The 18,438-nt window shown below is 37.5% G+C and overlaps 1 protein-coding gene and 1 pseudogene across 3 annotated transcripts; one reads left to right on the plus strand and one right to left on the minus strand.

Moving 5' to 3' along the window:
• Positions 1-3,151: 3,151 nt before the first annotated feature.
• Positions 3,152-6,301, plus strand: LOC147286830 (uncharacterized; annotated as a pseudogene).
• Positions 6,302-12,186: 5,885 nt separating this feature from the next.
• LOC147286831 (F-box protein CPR1-like) lies at positions 12,187-15,065 on the minus strand. 3 transcript variants are annotated; one of them, XR_015121744.1, is made up of 3 exons: positions 13,623-15,065; positions 12,870-13,534; positions 12,187-12,699 (listed from the first exon to the last, which is right to left on the minus strand). XR_015121744.1 is itself a non-coding variant. In XM_086240106.1 (2 exons), the coding sequence occupies exon 1, from the start codon at positions 14,799-14,801 to the stop codon at positions 13,662-13,664; it is 1,140 nt and encodes a 379-aa protein (XP_086096232.1). In that variant the 5' UTR covers positions 14,802-15,065; the 3' UTR covers positions 12,187-13,534; positions 13,623-13,661. The 3 variants fall into 3 exon arrangements, 1 of the variants encoding a protein (XP_086096232.1); XR_015121745.1 differs by having other exon boundaries at positions 12,187-12,307; positions 12,440-13,534; XM_086240106.1 differs by having other exon boundaries at positions 12,187-13,534.
• Between the last annotated feature and the right edge of the window lie 3,373 nt (positions 15,066-18,438).

Genomic DNA, 18,438 nt, shown 5'->3' on the forward strand with positions numbered 1-18,438 from the left:
GTCGATTAAATTCTTAACCCCGAGGTCATGCACACTTTAGGTTAAAAATAGATGCAAAAGAGTAACAATTATGCAAGCTAGACAAAATTTACATGGTTCACCCCTAAATGGGCAACATCTACAAAAGATGACCACGATCAACCAAAGAAAGAAGAAGATTACAATGCAACAAGGTTACATTGTAATCTACAATGCAACATCTACAAATAATAAGTTCCAAAAAGAAGAAAGAAAGAAGAAGATTACAATGCAACATCTACAAATAATAAGTTCTTCTAATTTCACTCTTTTTAACTCTTTTACATTAATTAGGAGTCTTAATGCAACAAGGAGCAGGAGATGAATACTAAAACTGGGACCAAAATGCATCAAGATCAAAAAAGGAAGGCAGTGTCGTACGCTCGAACTCACGAGGTCACAATCGAGCACACAAAAGCTCCTCAAAGGCAGCTCTCTAGATGCTGGATGCTTGAGTGTCAAACTAATCTGCAAATTTGACGCCTCCAACCAGATCTGAGCGGCTACCAACATTGGCATGGACTACGTACAGAGTAAACAACAGATCAAACAGCGGTAAGCAGACATAGGTAAGGGTCCCAGGTGGAAACAAGTTCGGAATGCTTGTGAAGACCAGTGCGCTTGTATTCCTTAACTCACTGTCAAGTGCACTGCAGCAGAGGTATGTGCAGTATGTAAATAAAACTGACGCTAGCAGAGGTAAGTGCATTGCGCTCCCCAAATGTTGTACTTGTATTATAGAAAAATTAGTGATAGCTAAGAAATTGTTCAGGTCCTCATGCATGTCAAGAATGAACTGCATCCATCTGGCTATATCTCATGATTACTTATGTCAAACAATAAAACATAACAGTGATGTTGTAAAAAGATTTATTAGTAAAATAAGTTATGCAACCAAGAAGCTATGCAACATAAGTTAACTAGAAGTCAAGAAGTAATGATGACTGGCCAAAGAAAAACTGGAAGTAATGTTCTGGATTTAGGAAGGACTCCTTATGCTGCCCTCAATGGAATACCGTGAAATAAACTATTAGATCACAAAATATTATACAATAATGAAAACCTCGCTTAGAACTCCTGAAAGAGCATTTTTGCATTTCTGCCATGCCATCTTCAGATATGCACAGCGTATTTGAAAGCCACCAATACGAATACAAGACAAACTGCTCTTTGAATAATTGAATATGAACTTATCATTGTCGAGAATGGTAAAAGTTATCCCTGTCCTTGCAACAAAACTCACACACAACATGCAGTTCCACTCCAATCCATGCCACAAACACTCATAAACCAACCAAGAACTTCAAGTTATGATTTTTGTAAATTACCGAAGTAACATCTGATAAGTCCATAAATATACTCATTTATGTACTCTTTTTACTTAGGTTTTGTAGAAGAATTAGATTTAAAAAGGGCTTATTACTTCACTTTTCTGATTTTCAGCTTTTCTGCGCTCTTAGAAGGTTTTTAAGGGAAAATCAACTTTTCGGAGGAATTTTAGCACAAGGCCAATTGGAGATGAAAGCTAACACCTTGAAGTTCAATCTGTAATTTTTCTAGAATTTATTACTGAGTCAATTGGTACAATTTTACAAGTAAAGTTAGCCCACGTGCAGACATGACAGTTTTGTACATGTTACGTGAATATGAAGAAACGGAAGCCTTCCCGAATTTTCCAAGTTACGTGCTATATATGGTTGGAAAGATAAGACATTTATCTTTCTAAAATATTTTTTTACTGATTTTTCTAGAAGGCCGAAGATCCCCAAATCGTGTGACAATTGGGCTGAGCTGTATTTCCCTGTGGAGTTAGGAATTGTGATCTTTACTTTCCTATTTGGATTCCTTGTTTACCAAGACTTTTTGGACGACTTTTCAGTCAATTTTAGGGTTTAGGACTTTGATGTAAGTCATATAAAAAGCCAGCCAAGGCCCCATACAAGGGATTCACGTCCTAAGGAGATCAACGGCAAAAGGAGAAAGCTGCCAGCGAGTTCTTTCTTTTCCTTTCTTCTTTTAATTTTCAGTTCTTATGTATTTATTTTTGAGTTCATCCAAGAACATGAGTAACTAATTTCTTGTTAGTTAGGGCTTAATCTTGAAGCCCTAAACATGATTTCAATTCTATAAACAAGTTTGAATGGATTTTTCAGTTTCTACAAGCGTGATGATTTCGGTTTCTCTATATTATGTGAATTCTGATATTTTGATTCTTTGAGTAGCTAACTTTGAAGCATGTATCGGAATTAAATTGTTGTAGAACATAGGTCAATTGCCATATTGAATGTGTTCTTGTTTGCAACGAATAATTGGGTTAAGAACTAATTATGAGAAATCGATTCTTGAATTCCTAATAACAAATGCCATGTTTTAGGGTTTTTGTGACACTCATATTCTCTTTGATCTTAATGGATTCTTGATTGTTAATTTGAGTAAATGCCATACTGGATTTCAATTAAGAATACACGTATTGATGTAAATGCCATACACCTTACATACACTTAAGAGAGAATCATACAACTTGAGTCAAATGCCATGATCTTGTTGTGAGTGTCGTCATCATATGCTTGCTAGAAATTGATTATCTATTGTTGTTTATGGATTGATGGATTGTTTGGAAGTGGATAGTGAGTCCTAGCTATTGTTCTTAATTGATTTTAAACCAATTTCTCTTAAACTCTAATTTAAATTCTGTTTTGTTTTCTTTTCCTTGTTTTGTTTTATTTACAAAATTAAATCAAAACCCCTTTGGTGTTGGCGTGTGTGTGGAAGTCCTTGTGATTTCAATCTTTATTTTGTTTTCGTGTTTAATTGTGTTTTAGTTTTCTTTGTGTGACATTGATAAACATATCTTTAGATTACAATCTCTGTGGGAATGACCCTTGCTTGCTTACTATACTATCATTTGATTTGTGCACTTGCAAGGTTTTAATATTGTTGTTAAAAATTACCAACAAGTTTTTGGCGCCGTTGCCGGGGATTGTTTATCTAATTAAGTTTTGTTTTCAATTTCAGGTATATGCTGGGTCGTCGTTCGCAAGGTTCCAAGCTTATACCATACGACCCTGAACTAGAGAACACACTTCGTTATCTCCGCCGAGATAAAAATACGCAAGCTACACTTCCAATCAAGATGGGAGACGAGTTGGCACTTAACAACCTCACCCGACCTTAGAAGGATTTCACGGTTCCTAGAGCATTGGACCAGCCGTCTTGCATTGCGTATCCAGCCACTACGACCACCTTTGAGATCAAGAGTGGCACCATTCACCTTTTGCCGCAATTCTATGGCAAGCCTGGGGATGATCCTCACATACACATCAAGGATTTCTTAGCCGTGTGCGCGACTATGCACAATGGAGGGATTAGTGATGAGGCAATCCGATTGCGTTTGTTTCCATTCTCACTCAAGGAACAAGCCAAGGAGTGGCTTTATTCTTTACCTAGTGCATCTATCACCACATGGACAGAATTGGCTTCCAAGTTCCTTGCAAAGTTCTTTCAAGCTCAAAAGACAAACCGTATTAGGAAGGAGATCATGGGAGTGCAGCAACTAGATGGAGAATCATTTCATGAGTATTGGGATCGGTTTCAGAGACTCCTAGCTTCGTGCCCTCATCACCAAATTGAAGATTGGCTACTTATGCAATACTTTTATAAGGGATTACTCGATTCAGAGAGGATGATGGTTGATGCTACTAGTGGAGGAGGCTTGATGAACAAGAGTGCTACTCAAGCTAAGGAGATGTTTGAGAACATTGCAGCAAACTCTCAACAGTTTAATTACCGGAGAGCTCCCCCAAAGAAAGCAGGTGTTTATGAGGTAAGTGTTAGTGATATTGGTTCTCAAATAGCTAATTTGACTAACCTTGTTAAGCAGTTAATCCCTCAAGCACAAGTGTGTGTTGTGTGTGCTAATCCCGGACATCCTACGGAGTCTTGTCCAAGTTTGTATGGTGATGGAGAAGAGATGGCTCAAGCACACTATATGCAGCAACAAAAGCCAAGGAATGATCCATTTTCTAACACCTATAATCCGGGATGGCGGCAACACCCTAACTTTGGATGGAAGAACAACCAAAACGTGCAAACAACCCCGGTTCAACAAAATCAGTTTGTTCCTCAACAGATTGCACCACCACCACCTCCTAGGCAAGGTAAGTCTTTAGAAGAGTTAGTTAATTCTTTGGCATTAAGCACTCAAGGTTTTATGCAGGAAACAAGGCAAACACATGCACAAATGTCTACAGCAATCAAGAGCCTTGAAAACCAAGTTGGACAAATTGCAGCCTCCTTGAGTCAAAGAGAGCCAGGACAGCTTCCAAGCCAAGTAATTCCAAATCCTAATGGAGGCTATGAAACCGCAAAGGCGATTACTCTTCGAAGTGGAAAGGAGGTGGGAAAGGATGACAATAAGGAGAGAAATTCAACCAAAACTGTGGCTGCCCCCTCTCCCAAGCTTACGGTTCCAAGTGACAACTCTAAGGTAAGTTCTCTTTTGGATCATTCGATTACTTCAAAGATTCCTTTTCCTCGTAGGTTTTTGAATTCAAAGAAGGAGCAAGTTTCAAAGGATATCCTAGAGACTTTCCGAAAAGTGCAAGTGAACATTCCCTTGCTCGATGCGATCCAGCAAATTCCGAGCTATGCAAGATTCCTCAAAGATCTTTGTACAAATAAAAGGAAGTTCAAGGAGCATGAAACCGTGGCCTTGAGTGAAGAAGTTTCAGCTGTGCTATTGCATAAATTGCCTCCTAAACTAAAGGATCCAGGGAGTTTTACTATACCTTGTCTCATTGGAAATCAAAGGTTTGAACATGCTTTATTAGACTTAGGTGCTTCAATTAATTTGATGCCTTTTTCTGTTTTTGAATCCTTAAATTTAGGTGAGCTTAAGAAGACTTCCGTGAGCATACAATTGGCTGATCGATCAATCAAGTATTCTAAGGGAGTGTTGGAAGATGTTTTGGTCAAGGTGAATGAGCTAATTTTTCCAGCCGACTTTCTAGTGCTCGAGATGGAGGAAGTTCCTATTCCTGGAAAAGACCTTCCATTGATTCTAGGACGTTCATTCATGAGAACAGCAAGGACAAAAATTGATGTGTATGAAGGCACTCTCACAATGGCATTCGATGAGGAAACCGTGGAATTTAAGGTATTTGATGCTTTAAAATATCCTAATGACGATCATGCTTGTTTTTCCATAGATGTACTTGAGCAGATGGTACAAGAAACGTTTAATGTATCACAAGGAGAGACTCCATTGGAAAGGGCACTCATCCAAAGCCCTAAAACTGTGAACAAAGAGGGAAACACAGCTGTACTTGAAGCTGTGAACATGCTTGAGGCCTTGCCTCCCCAAAGAGGTAAGTCTAACTCTATTTTTGAGCCTCTTCCGTTATCTACTAATAAGCTTGTTTCCTCTATTGTGAAGGCACCACAGGTTGAGCTAAAACCCCTTCCGGAGAACTTGAAATATGCATATTTAGGTGACGAAACGACGCTGCCTGTGATCATTGCTTCAAATTTGAGCACATCCGAAGAAGACAAACTAATTCGAGTTCTAAGGGAGCACAAGACTGCCCTAGGTTGGACCATTGCAGACATCAAAGGAATAAGCCCTACAAAGTGCATGCATAGGATCCTTTTAGAGGGAGAATCGAAACCTACAAGGGAAGCCCAAAGGAGGCTGAATCCGGTGATGAAAGAAGTCGTTAAGAAGGAAGTTTTGAAGCTTTTGGACGTGGGAATTATATACCCCATTTCGGATAGCAAGTGGGTAAGTCCCGTCCAAGTTGTTCCCAAGAAATCCGGAATTACCGTTGTGAAGAATGAAGACAATGAGTTGGTGCCTCAAAGAATTCAAACGGGTTGGAGAGTATGCATAGACTATAGAAAGCTCAATACCACGACACGTAAGGATCACTTTCCGTTACCATTTATTGATCAAATGCTTGAGCGTCTTGCAGGTCATAGTCATTATTATTTTTTGGATGGATACTCTGGATACAATCAAATTGCCATTGCTCCGAAAGATCAAGAAAATACCACCTTCACCTGTCCATTTGGTACGTTTGCTTATAGGCGTATGCCTTTTGGTTTATGTAACGCACCTGCCACTTTTCAACGTTGCATGATGTCAATTTTTTCTGATATGGTGGAGGAGATAATAGAGGTATTTATGGATGATTTTTCTATTTTTGGTGATTCATTTGATATTTGTCTTCACAACCTCTCTTTAGTGTTAAAAAGGTGTCAGGAATGCAATTTAGTGCTCAACTGAGAGAAGTGCCACTTCATGGTACAGCAGGGTATTGTATTAGGTCACATTATCTCTTGTAGGGGAATTGAAGTGGACAAGGCAAAAATCGACATTGTGAGAAGCTTACAGCCCCCCAAAACCGTGAAGGAAATTAGGTCATTCCTAGGACATGCAGGGTTCTATAGGCGTTTCATCAAGGACTTTTCAAAGATATCAAGGCCCCTATGTCGATTGCTTGGCAAAGATGTGGAATTCGAGTTTAATGAAGAGTGCTTGGCTGCATTTAACAAGCTTAAGGAGCTTTTGACATCTGCCCCTATCATGCAGCCGCCAGATTGGAATGTTCCCTTTGAGTTGATGTGTGATGCCTCAGATTATGCAGTGGGGGCCGTGCTTGGACAAAGGGTGCACAATGTACCACATGCCATCTATTATGCCTCCCGGACTTTGAATGATGCTCAGTTGAATTATTCAACTACGGAAAAGAAGTTGCTTGCTGTTATTTTTGCTTTAGAGAAATTTAGATCATATCTTATTGGCACTAAAGTAATTGTATTCTCTGATTATGCAGCACTTAGGTACCTCCTCCACAAGAAGGACGCCAAGCTGCGACTGGTTCGGTGGACTCTCTTGCTTCAAGAATTCGATTTGGTGATTAGAGACAAGAAAGGGAGTGAAAACGTGGTGGCTGACCATTTGAGTAGGCTGGTGCACGGATCCAATGAAGAAGAGGACATGCTTCCTCTACGTGAAAGTTTCCCCGATGAGCAACTCTTTACCCTCGACGCCAAGGACCCTTGGTATGCTGACATTATCAATTATAAGGCTTCAAAACTGATTCCGGAGGATCTCACTCGAGCTCAAAAGGATAAGCTTGTCAAAACAAGTAAGTATTATGTTTGGGATGATCCATACTTATGGAAATATTGTCCAGATCAGATTGTTAGAAGGTGCGTGTCCGAATCTGAATTTAATTCTATACTTACCTTTTGTCATTCATCTGCATGTGGTGGACATTTTGGAACTAAGAAAACAGCCATTAAAGTATTACAATGTGGTTTTTATTGGCCTAGCTTGTTCAAAGATGCATATACTTATTGTTCCACATGTGATAGATGTCAAAGAACTAGTAACATTAGCTCTAGGAATCAAATGCCTTTAACGCCTATCCTTATTGTTGAAATATTTGATGTGTGGGGCATAGATTTTATGGGACCATTCCCTTCCTCTTATGGCTTTATTTACATTCTCCTTGCTATTGACTATGTCTCTAAATGGGTGGAAGCAATTCCTACCCGGACTAATGATTCAAAATTAAGTTGTTTTGAGCTTTGTGAAGGACAATATCTTTTCTAGGTTTGGAACACCAAGAGCCATTATCAGCGATGGAGGCAGTCACTTTTGTAATAGGTCATTTGAGGCACTTTTAAAGCGGTATGGAATTACACATAGGGTCTCAACACCTTATCATCCCCAAACAAGTGGACAAGTGGAGATTAGTAACCGAGAAATCAAGCAAATCTTGGAGAAAACCGTGAGTTCTACGAGGAAGGATTGGAGCTTGCGACTTAATGATGCATTATGGGCATATAGGACAGCCTACAAAACCCCCATTGGTATGTCTCCTTTTCGTTTGGTTTATGGTAAAGCATGTCACCTTCCAGTTGAACTAGAACATAGAGCATTTTGGGCAATCAAGAAATTCAATTTCGATATGAAAGAGGCTGGAGATGCAAGGCGACTCCAATTGAATGAGTTAGATGAGATGAGGAATGATGCCTATGAGAGTGCACGGATTTACAAGGAAAGGACTAAGGCATTTCATGACAAATCCATTCAAAGGAAGAACTTTGAGATTGGGCAGAAAGTCTTGCTCTTCAATTCACGCCTCCAGCTATTCCCAGGTAAGTTACGTTCTAGATGGTACGGTCCTTTTGTTATTACTAATGTTTTCCCTCATGGTGCAGTTGAGATTCAAAATGACATGACGGGAAACATATTCAAAGTGAACGGACATCGCTTGAAGCTATACTATGAATCTTTTGAGCTTGGAAAAGAGAGCATGCACGTGCATGCACCGCCCCAATCTATTGTTTAATCATCTAAAGAACCGCGTCTGGCTGAAGACTTTAAACTTAGCGCTTCTTGGGAGGCAACCCAAGCATTCGTCACATTGTCCATCCTCTCTCACTTCGACATTTGCTTTGCTCATCCATACACCTACACAAACCCGGGAAGTTCTCACACCCTCTCTCTCTCTTTAATTGACTTTGCATGAATTAGTTTTCTTTGTTTTAAACATTGAGGACAATGTTTGTTTTAAGTTGTGGGTGATTGAGTTCTTTGGTTTCATAATGCATGCAGCAGTCCTCTGTCTTTGTTTCCAATTCGGTTCTTGTCTGTTGCTGTTTTTGTATTTCTTTCACATTGAGGGCAATGTGTCATTTAAGTTTGGGGGGAAAGACAAGTTCTTTCGTTTTTGTTCTTAGATTTCTAGGGTTTTAGGAAAAAAAAAAAAATTTCAAAATTTTGGCCCAGAGGTTCGGTCCTCTGCACTGCTGGAAGAAGATGACCTCTATGGAGGTCCGGTCCTCAAAGGTGAGGACCGGTCCTTCTGTGCACTTCCTAGAGCCATGCTCTCTGGAGGTCCGGTCCTCTCCTTTGAGGACCGGTCCTTTAGAGCAATTTAAAAAAAAAAAAATATTTTAGTTTTGTTTTCAATTAGGGTTTTGTTTCTAATTGTTTGCAGTAGTCACTTCCCAATTCTATGATGAAATTGAATTTTATTTGCAATTAACTTTCAAGGAATTGTGAGCATGACATTAATTCTTTACATTATCTTTGTGTTAACCATAATTTTGTGATTTAACTTGGTAAATCTTTTTGCACATAGCCATATTAATATGATGTTCGATTGGGGAGTTCACATGATTTAAATTCCCAAATAAGGCTAGTGTAGACTTATATAACCCTTATTATGTAAGCTTTTGAGCCTGTGCCTTTCGTTCTTGAGTGTTATATACTATTCGATACTTTTCTTGTCTACAAGTCGTTGTGATCTCATTATTCTTTGTTTTGGTCAAGTACTTGAGGATGTTTAAATTATTTGCTAGAACCATTTTCATTATCTATTTGAGGCATATTTCATGAACCACATGGATCCAAGGAAGTGATATAGGCCTTGTTTCTTTCGTTTGAGCCCTTCTAGCCAACACATATCACTTTTAACCCTAGTTAACCCCTTGTGCCTTTTTATGTAAGCTTTTTCGTTCTTTACCCATTTCTCCTCACCTTAATCTATCATATGTTTATCCAACACCCTTCTAAGGAGTTCTGTAGAGTATTTTCGTTGTTAAGGAAAAATTGCACAAATTGTTCAATCTTGTGGAAAGTAAAGGATACTATCTATAAAAAAAAAAATACTAAAATAAAACTAATTTTGATGCCTTTTCAACTCGAGTTTTTAAGCCCGAGGAGTGTTTTACACTTAATACCCTAAAGCTATCTAGCTTGGGAGTTATTGGCCTAACACTTGTTACATGGGTTGATTAGAAAGCTAATGGAGTTAGTTTAAAAAAAATAAAAAATTTCAAGACAGTATCAATATGAAGTTTCGTGCTCAGAGTGCAAGATGTTATAATGGAAAGCTCTATGAATTCCTTAGAATTTGTTCATCCATATCTTTTTCTTGTTCCACCCATCACCCTAAGCCCCATTACAACCTTAGTGAAAGTCCTACTTGATCCAAGGAGAAGTGTGGTTCCTCATGTGGAGAATAGGTGTGGAAGTACTATGGTCGGATGGTTTAAATGTTTCAAGTATGTGATATCTTTCCATGAGATCTTTTTATATTTGTCTTGAGCCTTTATTTCAATTATGTGAGTATATCCTATTGCTTTGATTCCTCTCACATATTTATGAGTGACAATAACTAGTCAAATTTCGAGTGCTTTTATTGGAGTGAACATCCGTGATGAGATTTGAAGTAGAAGCTTGTTCTTATTTGGTTATTTAACTTCTGTGAAGCTTAAGTCGTGGGTTGTATTAATGTTGGCTATTTCACACACTACATCCAAGTTTTTCAATTCAAGTTTGATTAATCCTTTGATAATGTCTTGAGTTATTGTTGCTTATTTCTTGGAAGTTAGCTAAACGGTTTGTGATTATCTCTGAGATCAATATTGGGAAGTTAGTCGATCGCTTGGTTGCGTTGAGTCTTTGTTCTTTTGTTTTTATTTTTCGTTTTGTTTTGCTCGAGGACTAGCAAAATCTAAGTTGTGGGTATTTGATAAGTCCATAAATATACTCATTTATGTACTCTTTTTACTTAGGTTTTGTAGAAGAATTAGATTTAAAAAGGGCTTATTACTTCACTTTTCTGATTTTCAGCTTTTCTGCGCTCTTAGAAGGTTTTTAAGGGAAAATCAACTTTTCGGAGGAATTTTAGCACAAGGCCAATTGGAGATGAAAGCTAACACCTTGAAGTTCAATCTGTAATTTTTCTAGAATTTATTACTGAGCCAATTGGTACAATTTTACAAGTAAAGTTAGCCCACGTGCAGACAAGACAGTTTCGTACATGTTACGTGAATATGAAGAAACGGAAGCCTTCCCGAATTTTCCAAGTTACGTGCTATATATGGTTGGAAAGATAAGACATTTATCTTTCTAAAATATATTTTTACTGATTTTTCTAGAAGGCCGAAGATCCCCAAATCGTGTGACAATTGGGCTGAGCTGTATTTCCCTGTGGAGTTAGGAATTGTGATCTTTACTTTCCTATTTGGATTCCTTGTTTACTAAGACTTTTTGGACGACTTTTCAGTCAATTTTAGGGTTTAGGACTTTGATGTAAGTCATATAAAAAGCCAGCCAAGACCCCATACAAGGGATTCACGTCCTAAGGAGATCAACGGCAAGAGGAGAAAGCTGCCAGCGAGTTCTTTCTTTTCCTTTCTTCTTTTAATTTTCAGTTCTTATGTATTTATTTTTGAGTTCATCCAAGAACATGAGTAACTAATTTCTTGTTAGTTAGGGCTTAATCTTGAAGCCCTAAACATGATTTCAATTTTATAAACAAGTTTGAATGGATTTTTCAGTTTCTACAAGCGTGATGATTTCGGTTTCTCTATATTATGTGAATTCTAATATTTTGATTCTTTGAGTAGCTAACTTTGAAGCATGTATCGGAATTAAATTGTTGCAGAACATAGGTCAATTGCCATATTGAATGTGTTCTTGTTTGCAACGAATAATTGGGTTAAGAACTAATTATGAGAAATCGATTCTTGAATTCCTAATAACAAATGCCATGTTTTAGGGTTTTTGTGACACTCATATTCTCTTTGATCTTAATGGATTCTTGATTGTTAATTTGAGTAAATACCATACTGGATTTCAATTAAGAATACACGTATTGATGTAAATGCCATACACCTTACATACACTTAAGAGAGAATCATACAACTTGAGTCAAATGCCATGATCTTGTTGTGAGTGTCGTCATCATATGCTTGCTAGAAATTGATTATCTATTATTGTTTATGGATTGATGGATTGTTTGGAGGTGGATAGTGAGTCCTAGCTATTGTTCTTAATTGATTTTAAACCAATTTCTCTTAAACTCTAATTTAAATTCTGTTTTGTTTTCTTTTCCTTGTTTTGTTTTATTTACAAAATTAAATCAAAACCCCTTTGGTGTTGGCGTGTGTGTGGAAGTCCTTGTGATTTCAATCTTTATTTTGTTTTCGTGTTTAATTGTGTTCTAGTTTTCTTTGTGTGACATTGATAAACATATCTTTAGATTACAATCTCTGTGGGAATGACCCTTGCTTGCTTACTATACTATCATTTGATTTGTGCACTTGCAAGGTTTTAATATTGTTGTTAAAAATTACCAACAACATCCCAACATCTTGACAACTTCCATGCCATTCTAAATGCTTCAAGCTTCAATGTGAGCTATACATGTAGCTTGGTGTAATTGTCGTCTACGATAAATACAAAATCAGAAGACTTGCCTACAACCTGGACTAAAAGAAAATAATCAGTTCCAAAAAACCTAAAGATTTATTTTTAATATTCAGGAAAGCAGGAATTGCGTTATACACTCGAATTCACGAGGTCACACTCGAATGCACAAAAGCTCCTCAAAGCTACCTCTCTGGACGCTGGAACTCTTGAGCATCAAACTAATCTGCAAATTTGACACCTCCAACCAGATCTGGCATGGACTACATGCAGAATAAACAACAGACAGAACATCGGTAAGCTGACAAAGGAAGGGTCCCAGTGGAAACTGCTTTGGAATGCTTGTGAAGAGTATGAAGACCCTTTGTTCACTGCAAACTGCATTTTAGCAGAGGTATGTGCACAACATAGATATAACTGACGCTACCCAAATGCTGCCGGCCACTTACCTGTATTACATCAAATGATTGATAGCTAAGAAATTGTTCAGTTCCTCATATCAAGAATGAATTGCATACATCTATATCTCATGGATGCCCATGTAAATGATCAATTTCCCATACAATTGATATCTGAATATTTGGCATAGAATTAGATAAATAAATAAGAGTTTACTTACAAGAATATGTAGCAGAGCTGGATGATGTTGATTGGCAGAGCTCCTCACTCACCGAAGATGCAAAGCTCAGATGACGATTCATAAGCCAAATCGTCTTTTATGAGCCAATTTATGACTTTTTAATAAGATTTTGATGACTTTTTAATTGTCTTTTATGAGCCAAATTGTTTTTTTCACAGATACCAAATTGTTTAATAAAAGTTAAAGCAAATTAAAAGATAATATGGTGATTAAAGTCCTACTCGAATAATATGATAAGCAGCTTCTATCCTTATTCCTTACGGACCTTACATAGTATATATCCTTAGAATACGTGTATATTGTTGATGGATATAATACAAAGATGCTTGAAGAGCATAAAAATATATAAACAAGTTAAAAAAAAAAAAAAAAGAATTAAGAACACGTACATTTTCTATAACAACACAACCCAAAAGAAAAAAAGAAAAAAAGAGTACATATCTATATATGTAGGATGAGGATTATCTGTGACAAGATATGCCACCACAGTACAGAGCTTTTATTTATGTTTCCACTTTCTCTTCTCTTACAGATCCTCTGTTTCTTGACCATATGAAGTGGCTGCACTCAGAAGGTGCTATTAAAAGTCAGGTTCTCTTACCAATCAATCGAATATAATTGATACAAAATCCATTGAACACTACCTGAAAATGAAAATGGCACATCTGCTCAGAAATGAACTGTGATATGCAATTGGTGAAAACTTAAAATGAGCTATATTAAAGCACTTACAATTCCATTCTTCCTCATCTTGCTCCTTCAACAGCAATATCAATTTGTGAGTAGAACGAGGCTCTCCATATAATATTCGATACATGAATACCCCGGATCTGTATGAATTCCAAGAAACTCATTTATGTTGTTCTTAGGATCATGAGAGACCAACTCTCCTCTCTTTCCTCCATACATTTCTAATAGCAACTCACCATTCTTCCTAGACCCCAATACCTTCACTAGTCGCAAATTAGGGATGACCTTTAGATCAATTGTGAACTGCTTTGTCCATGACTCCACCACCCCATACTCTCTCATAACCCATATATAACAACAATGATTATGTCTATTTGGATCATAGTGCTTTACAGAAATGGACTTGCCAGAAACTGAGATGACCATGTGATCATCAGTTGGAACCACACAAACTAAATCTTCTGGCAGCTCAATCTCTTGAAAAACTTCATTGCTCACATCAAATGCCAAAACCACATTGTGAAAACCATTTCCTGTCCTACAAAACGCAATCCAATGGATGGCCCCATTGACAAAAACCTGAGACCAAATGGTCTGAGCAATTTCATACTTGGGAGCAGCTGCAGTAATGCTTTTCCATGACCCTGAACTGAGTGAGTACAGCTCAACTTCAGGGCAAGCTCTCTTGTCGCCTTCATGATCTTGACTGAGATATACAAGTCTCACTACCTTGTAATCATTGTTCTTAGAATCAAAGCCAAACCCATAAACAGAATAATATGGAGAGAGTGAGACATGGGGCTTGGCAAGTGTGATGAACTTTCTAATTGATGGATTCCATAGAATACATGTATTGGTGTCAGTAAGGTAATCATCTGCGAGGAGGACTAACCCGTTGCACGAACCCACAATCCGGAAACACTCATTGAAGCTTTGAACCGGAAGGTCCGGCTTTGAGTACTCTTGGAATGTGTCATTGTCTAAATGTAGAGAATACTGCTCTCTATTGGGGTCCTTGGGGCAGTGCCTGAGAAGGAGCAAAGGTGTATTGCTGGTTTTGTTTAAACTGAAGTTGAGGTGGGTGTTGATGAAGTTCTTCTGCTTAATGAGGGAGTTCCAAGATTTGCAGACACAGGTGCATTGAAGCAGAGACTTGGTGGGCAGCCTCAGAAGAATTTGGGTTATAATTTCTTGAGGAAGGTAGTCTACTGGCAATTCCATATAGATTTTTGTTCTACTTCTTTAGGCTCTTCCTTGTGCTTCAGAATCTAAGATTGGCTAAAATCACAGTTGATTTGGAGCTGAAAACTAGTGGTACTCTTCACTGTCCCTGAGTTTTTGAGAAATTTAATTGAAGACCCAAGGGATTGGTCAGGGCATCAATTTCTTGCCATCCAAGAAGACTGTGGACCTGTGGTTTGTGGACCAAAGTGGAAGGCAATTCAAACTTGGCAAGGCAGTGTACTCTGAAGTTGGAAACTTCCTTTGTCCAAAATGGTAGGCAATCCAATTGCAAGCATGGTGTTGCAATTTTTGTGTGGTTTGTAATTGCATAGACTGAAACCTGGATGGTCCCAAAAGGCAACTCGACTTTTGATGGATCTGTTATAACTTATAAATTATAATTGGGGGACAACTTCAACTAGTCCAACGCTATCAGGGGACAATTTCAACTACACCTCAGGTTTGATGAAATTACACGCGACCCCCTCAGATTGTATAGAAAATATAATTTGATTAGGTTTGACAAAGAAAATGCCAAATTTGCCCTTCACATGCCATTAAAAATTAAATTTTTTTAAATATTAATTTTCCTGACCAAAATTAAATCCTAAAAACTTTAAAACACCAGATTAAATTTTTAAAAAATTACAAAAATAAAAAAGACAAGATTTTAGCATAAAGAAAATGCATTACAAATTTACAACATTAATCAAATGAACCACGCTGCATTAATTTGGGGCTTGAAAAAAGATCATAGAATTCTATTTGAAATTATGTACGTGGAAGTACTTGAAGACATATATATATGTAAAAGTGTAAAACATTGTATATAAAACATACTTTACAGAATTTATCTTACAAAACATGTCATGGAATTATATCTAATGGTTGTCTCAAAACTCTCTTGCTTCAAGTGGATCATTGTTATGAGTTGATTATTTTAATGCATGATTAAGCATACTATCCAAATTCATGATTATACTGAATTCGATCAAAAGAGAGTTCTGGGAGCATTATGGAAATGTATAAATAATTGTATCCATCAAGATAATTTTCATATCGTATTAAAAATTTGATATAATTAGGTGGATGTGATTTTATTATATTGAAAATTGTCAAACATCAATGTTTTTAAAATCTATGTATTTCACTAACCAACACAAGTCAAATGTTGTGGGGACCTGTGGGGCCTAAGGAGCATTTATCCCTATTCTAAGGCTAGAGTTCGGCCCTAATTAGGTCTGATTTGTACCCAAAAAAAAAAAATTTAGTTACACCTTAGTAGCTGACAAAAGCTGACTTTTTTCCTTAATTGAGAATCGCATTTAGAACAAATCATTTCATGGCCGCCTATGTTTCTTGTATTTTTATTTTATTATTTTATAGGAAAAATTGAACCTACTTAAGTTCTATTCTTTATTCCACACAATCTTGCAGAAATTCTCGCATCCACACTTAGGTTATCCACATCTGGTCTCGATGAGATTTTATAAGAGAATCTTGTATGCTAATCATATGCAAGAACCTTGTTTATTCGACTCTCCGATCTCCATCGATGCTAACTCTCGAATCCCTAGCCTTTTTCACCCTTTGGTCGTTGTCATGCCTCATTTCCCACCTTTTGTCACTGTACGTCCTTACTCCTTTCCACTCTCCAGTCTCCATCGTACCTTATCTTCAACCGATCGAGTCGCTGCCGTGTCTCCTCTCCTACCTTCCATCACTACCATGACTTATCTCCCACCCTTCGACGTCGTCCTTACTCCTTTCCCACTCTCCAGTCGTCGTCGTACCTTATCTTATACATATCGAGTTGCTTCTGTGTCTCCTTTCCTACCCTCCGTCACTACCATGCCTCATCTTCCACCCTCTATCGCTACCTTGCCTCCTCCCCCTCCCCCCCCCACCGTCAGGCCTCTACCACACTCTTTTGCCATTGACACCTACATCGAAGTACGTACATACACTTGGTCAGTGTGGCATCTCAATATTTGTTGTCACTGCAAACTTAAAAATTCTAATGTATAGAGTAGTTGATTATTTATAGTAAGCAACACGTGGTCAAAGATCATCCTTACAAAAAATCATTCAATTGGAAGTATTTAGCCATTTAATAATCATTACAATCATTTCAATATTTTATAAGAACATTGTGTTCGTTTATTTATTTGAGCATAATTAGCTTATTAATAGTTGATTAAATGATTTTCGATTTAATTGATTTTTGCAATGAGGATCTAAAATTGAACGGTTTGAATTATAAGATTGCATTGTGTAGTGGGCCCAAAAGGGTAGTTATAATGTTATATTATCTTACTAACTAGTTAGTTTTAGTCTTCTAGAGCGCTACTGTATGTATATATATATATATATATTGCAATAAATTGTATACTCATATTCTTCTTCATAATGAAGACGTCTCTGATGATAATTCCATAGAATAACCCTTGTTGTTAAGGGTGAATCACATAAATCCTTGTAAATTAATTTGCGATGCATTGTTGATCTTTTAATTTTATTTTCTCTATATTGTGCATCTTAGTGATATTAGGTATAAATTTAAATTTTAAATATATATGCTCCTAGAATGTGGAAATATTTTTGCTATCTAAATGGTTGTCCTTAAAAAAGAGAGAAAACCTTAGTCGCTAGAGAGGAAAAATCCCACATTTTTGTCTACGGTGGTCTGGAATTCCAAGTCATCGCAGACTTGTAATTTAGTTGTCTTGGTGATTTAGTTGTTATAGTTTTGTCGAGTCCCTTCCTTGATTGAAGGTTTGACTAAGGTTCCACCATAAACTCTATTTTAGTTTTGGTTGTGGAGTGACTGGAGTCCCTTTATTGATCAAGGGTTTTCTCTGATGATTAATCGAGAAGAATATATGTTAGTTAATTGTTGTTTTGGAAGTTAGTGTGGACGGTGCTTTTGTGTCCATGACCGCAGTTGGAGGTGCTAGTGTTGTTCTTTTGGATAGTCACCAGGAGGGTGTGGTGGTGATTGCCCATACTCTTTTTGGAATATATCTCTTCATCCAAGCAAAAGATGAGATTTTGAAAATCTTTTGCCGGCTCGGTACAATTGTTTAATTTGATTGCAAGTGTTGAAGCTGTGGTTTTTGAGTTAGATGCTCAAGCTATGATCAATCGATTTAGGTGGCCGATGGAGGATCTTGCATTGGACATGCATCTTAATTATGAGGCAAAGGGGCTTTGCAGTCTATTTGATAGTTCTACATGTGGTTATATTTCTCAAAATTGCAATTAAGTTGCATATGCGCTTGCTAGTTTTGCCTTGAATTGTGGTGACTTTCATTTATGGTTGGGTGAAGTTCTGTTTACACCCATATTTGGTTTTGGGTCAAGTTCACATAGCAGGGCTCAAGGTCGAATAGAAGCCCAAGTTCTTGATCGAAGAAAAGCCCAATAGCCGATCGCGGATCCAAGAAGTCACGAAGATCTAGAAGAATCCAAGTCAAACTCCAAGAAGTCCTTGGTGGACTAGGAGTTCTAAGCCAAGTAGGAGAAGGAATGCTTGGGCGTGAAGACAAAGTAAAGAAGAAGTTTAGTTCAAGTAGGAAAATGTTTTCCTAGAAGATAGGGAGGTGTTCACTATATAATGAGGCATCAAGCATGA

This window comes from Dryas octopetala, chromosome 4 (assembly GCF_963921425.1).
Source record: "Dryas octopetala chromosome 4, drDryOcto1.1, whole genome shotgun sequence".
Taxonomy (NCBI): Eukaryota; Viridiplantae; Streptophyta; class Magnoliopsida; order Rosales; family Rosaceae; genus Dryas; species Dryas octopetala.

Bases quoted from the DNA above. Each gene is read 5' to 3' on its own strand.
- LOC147286831 (XM_086240106.1), bottom strand. From the start codon at position 14,801: ATGGAATTGCCAGTAGACTACCTTCCTCAAGAAATTATAACCCAAATT.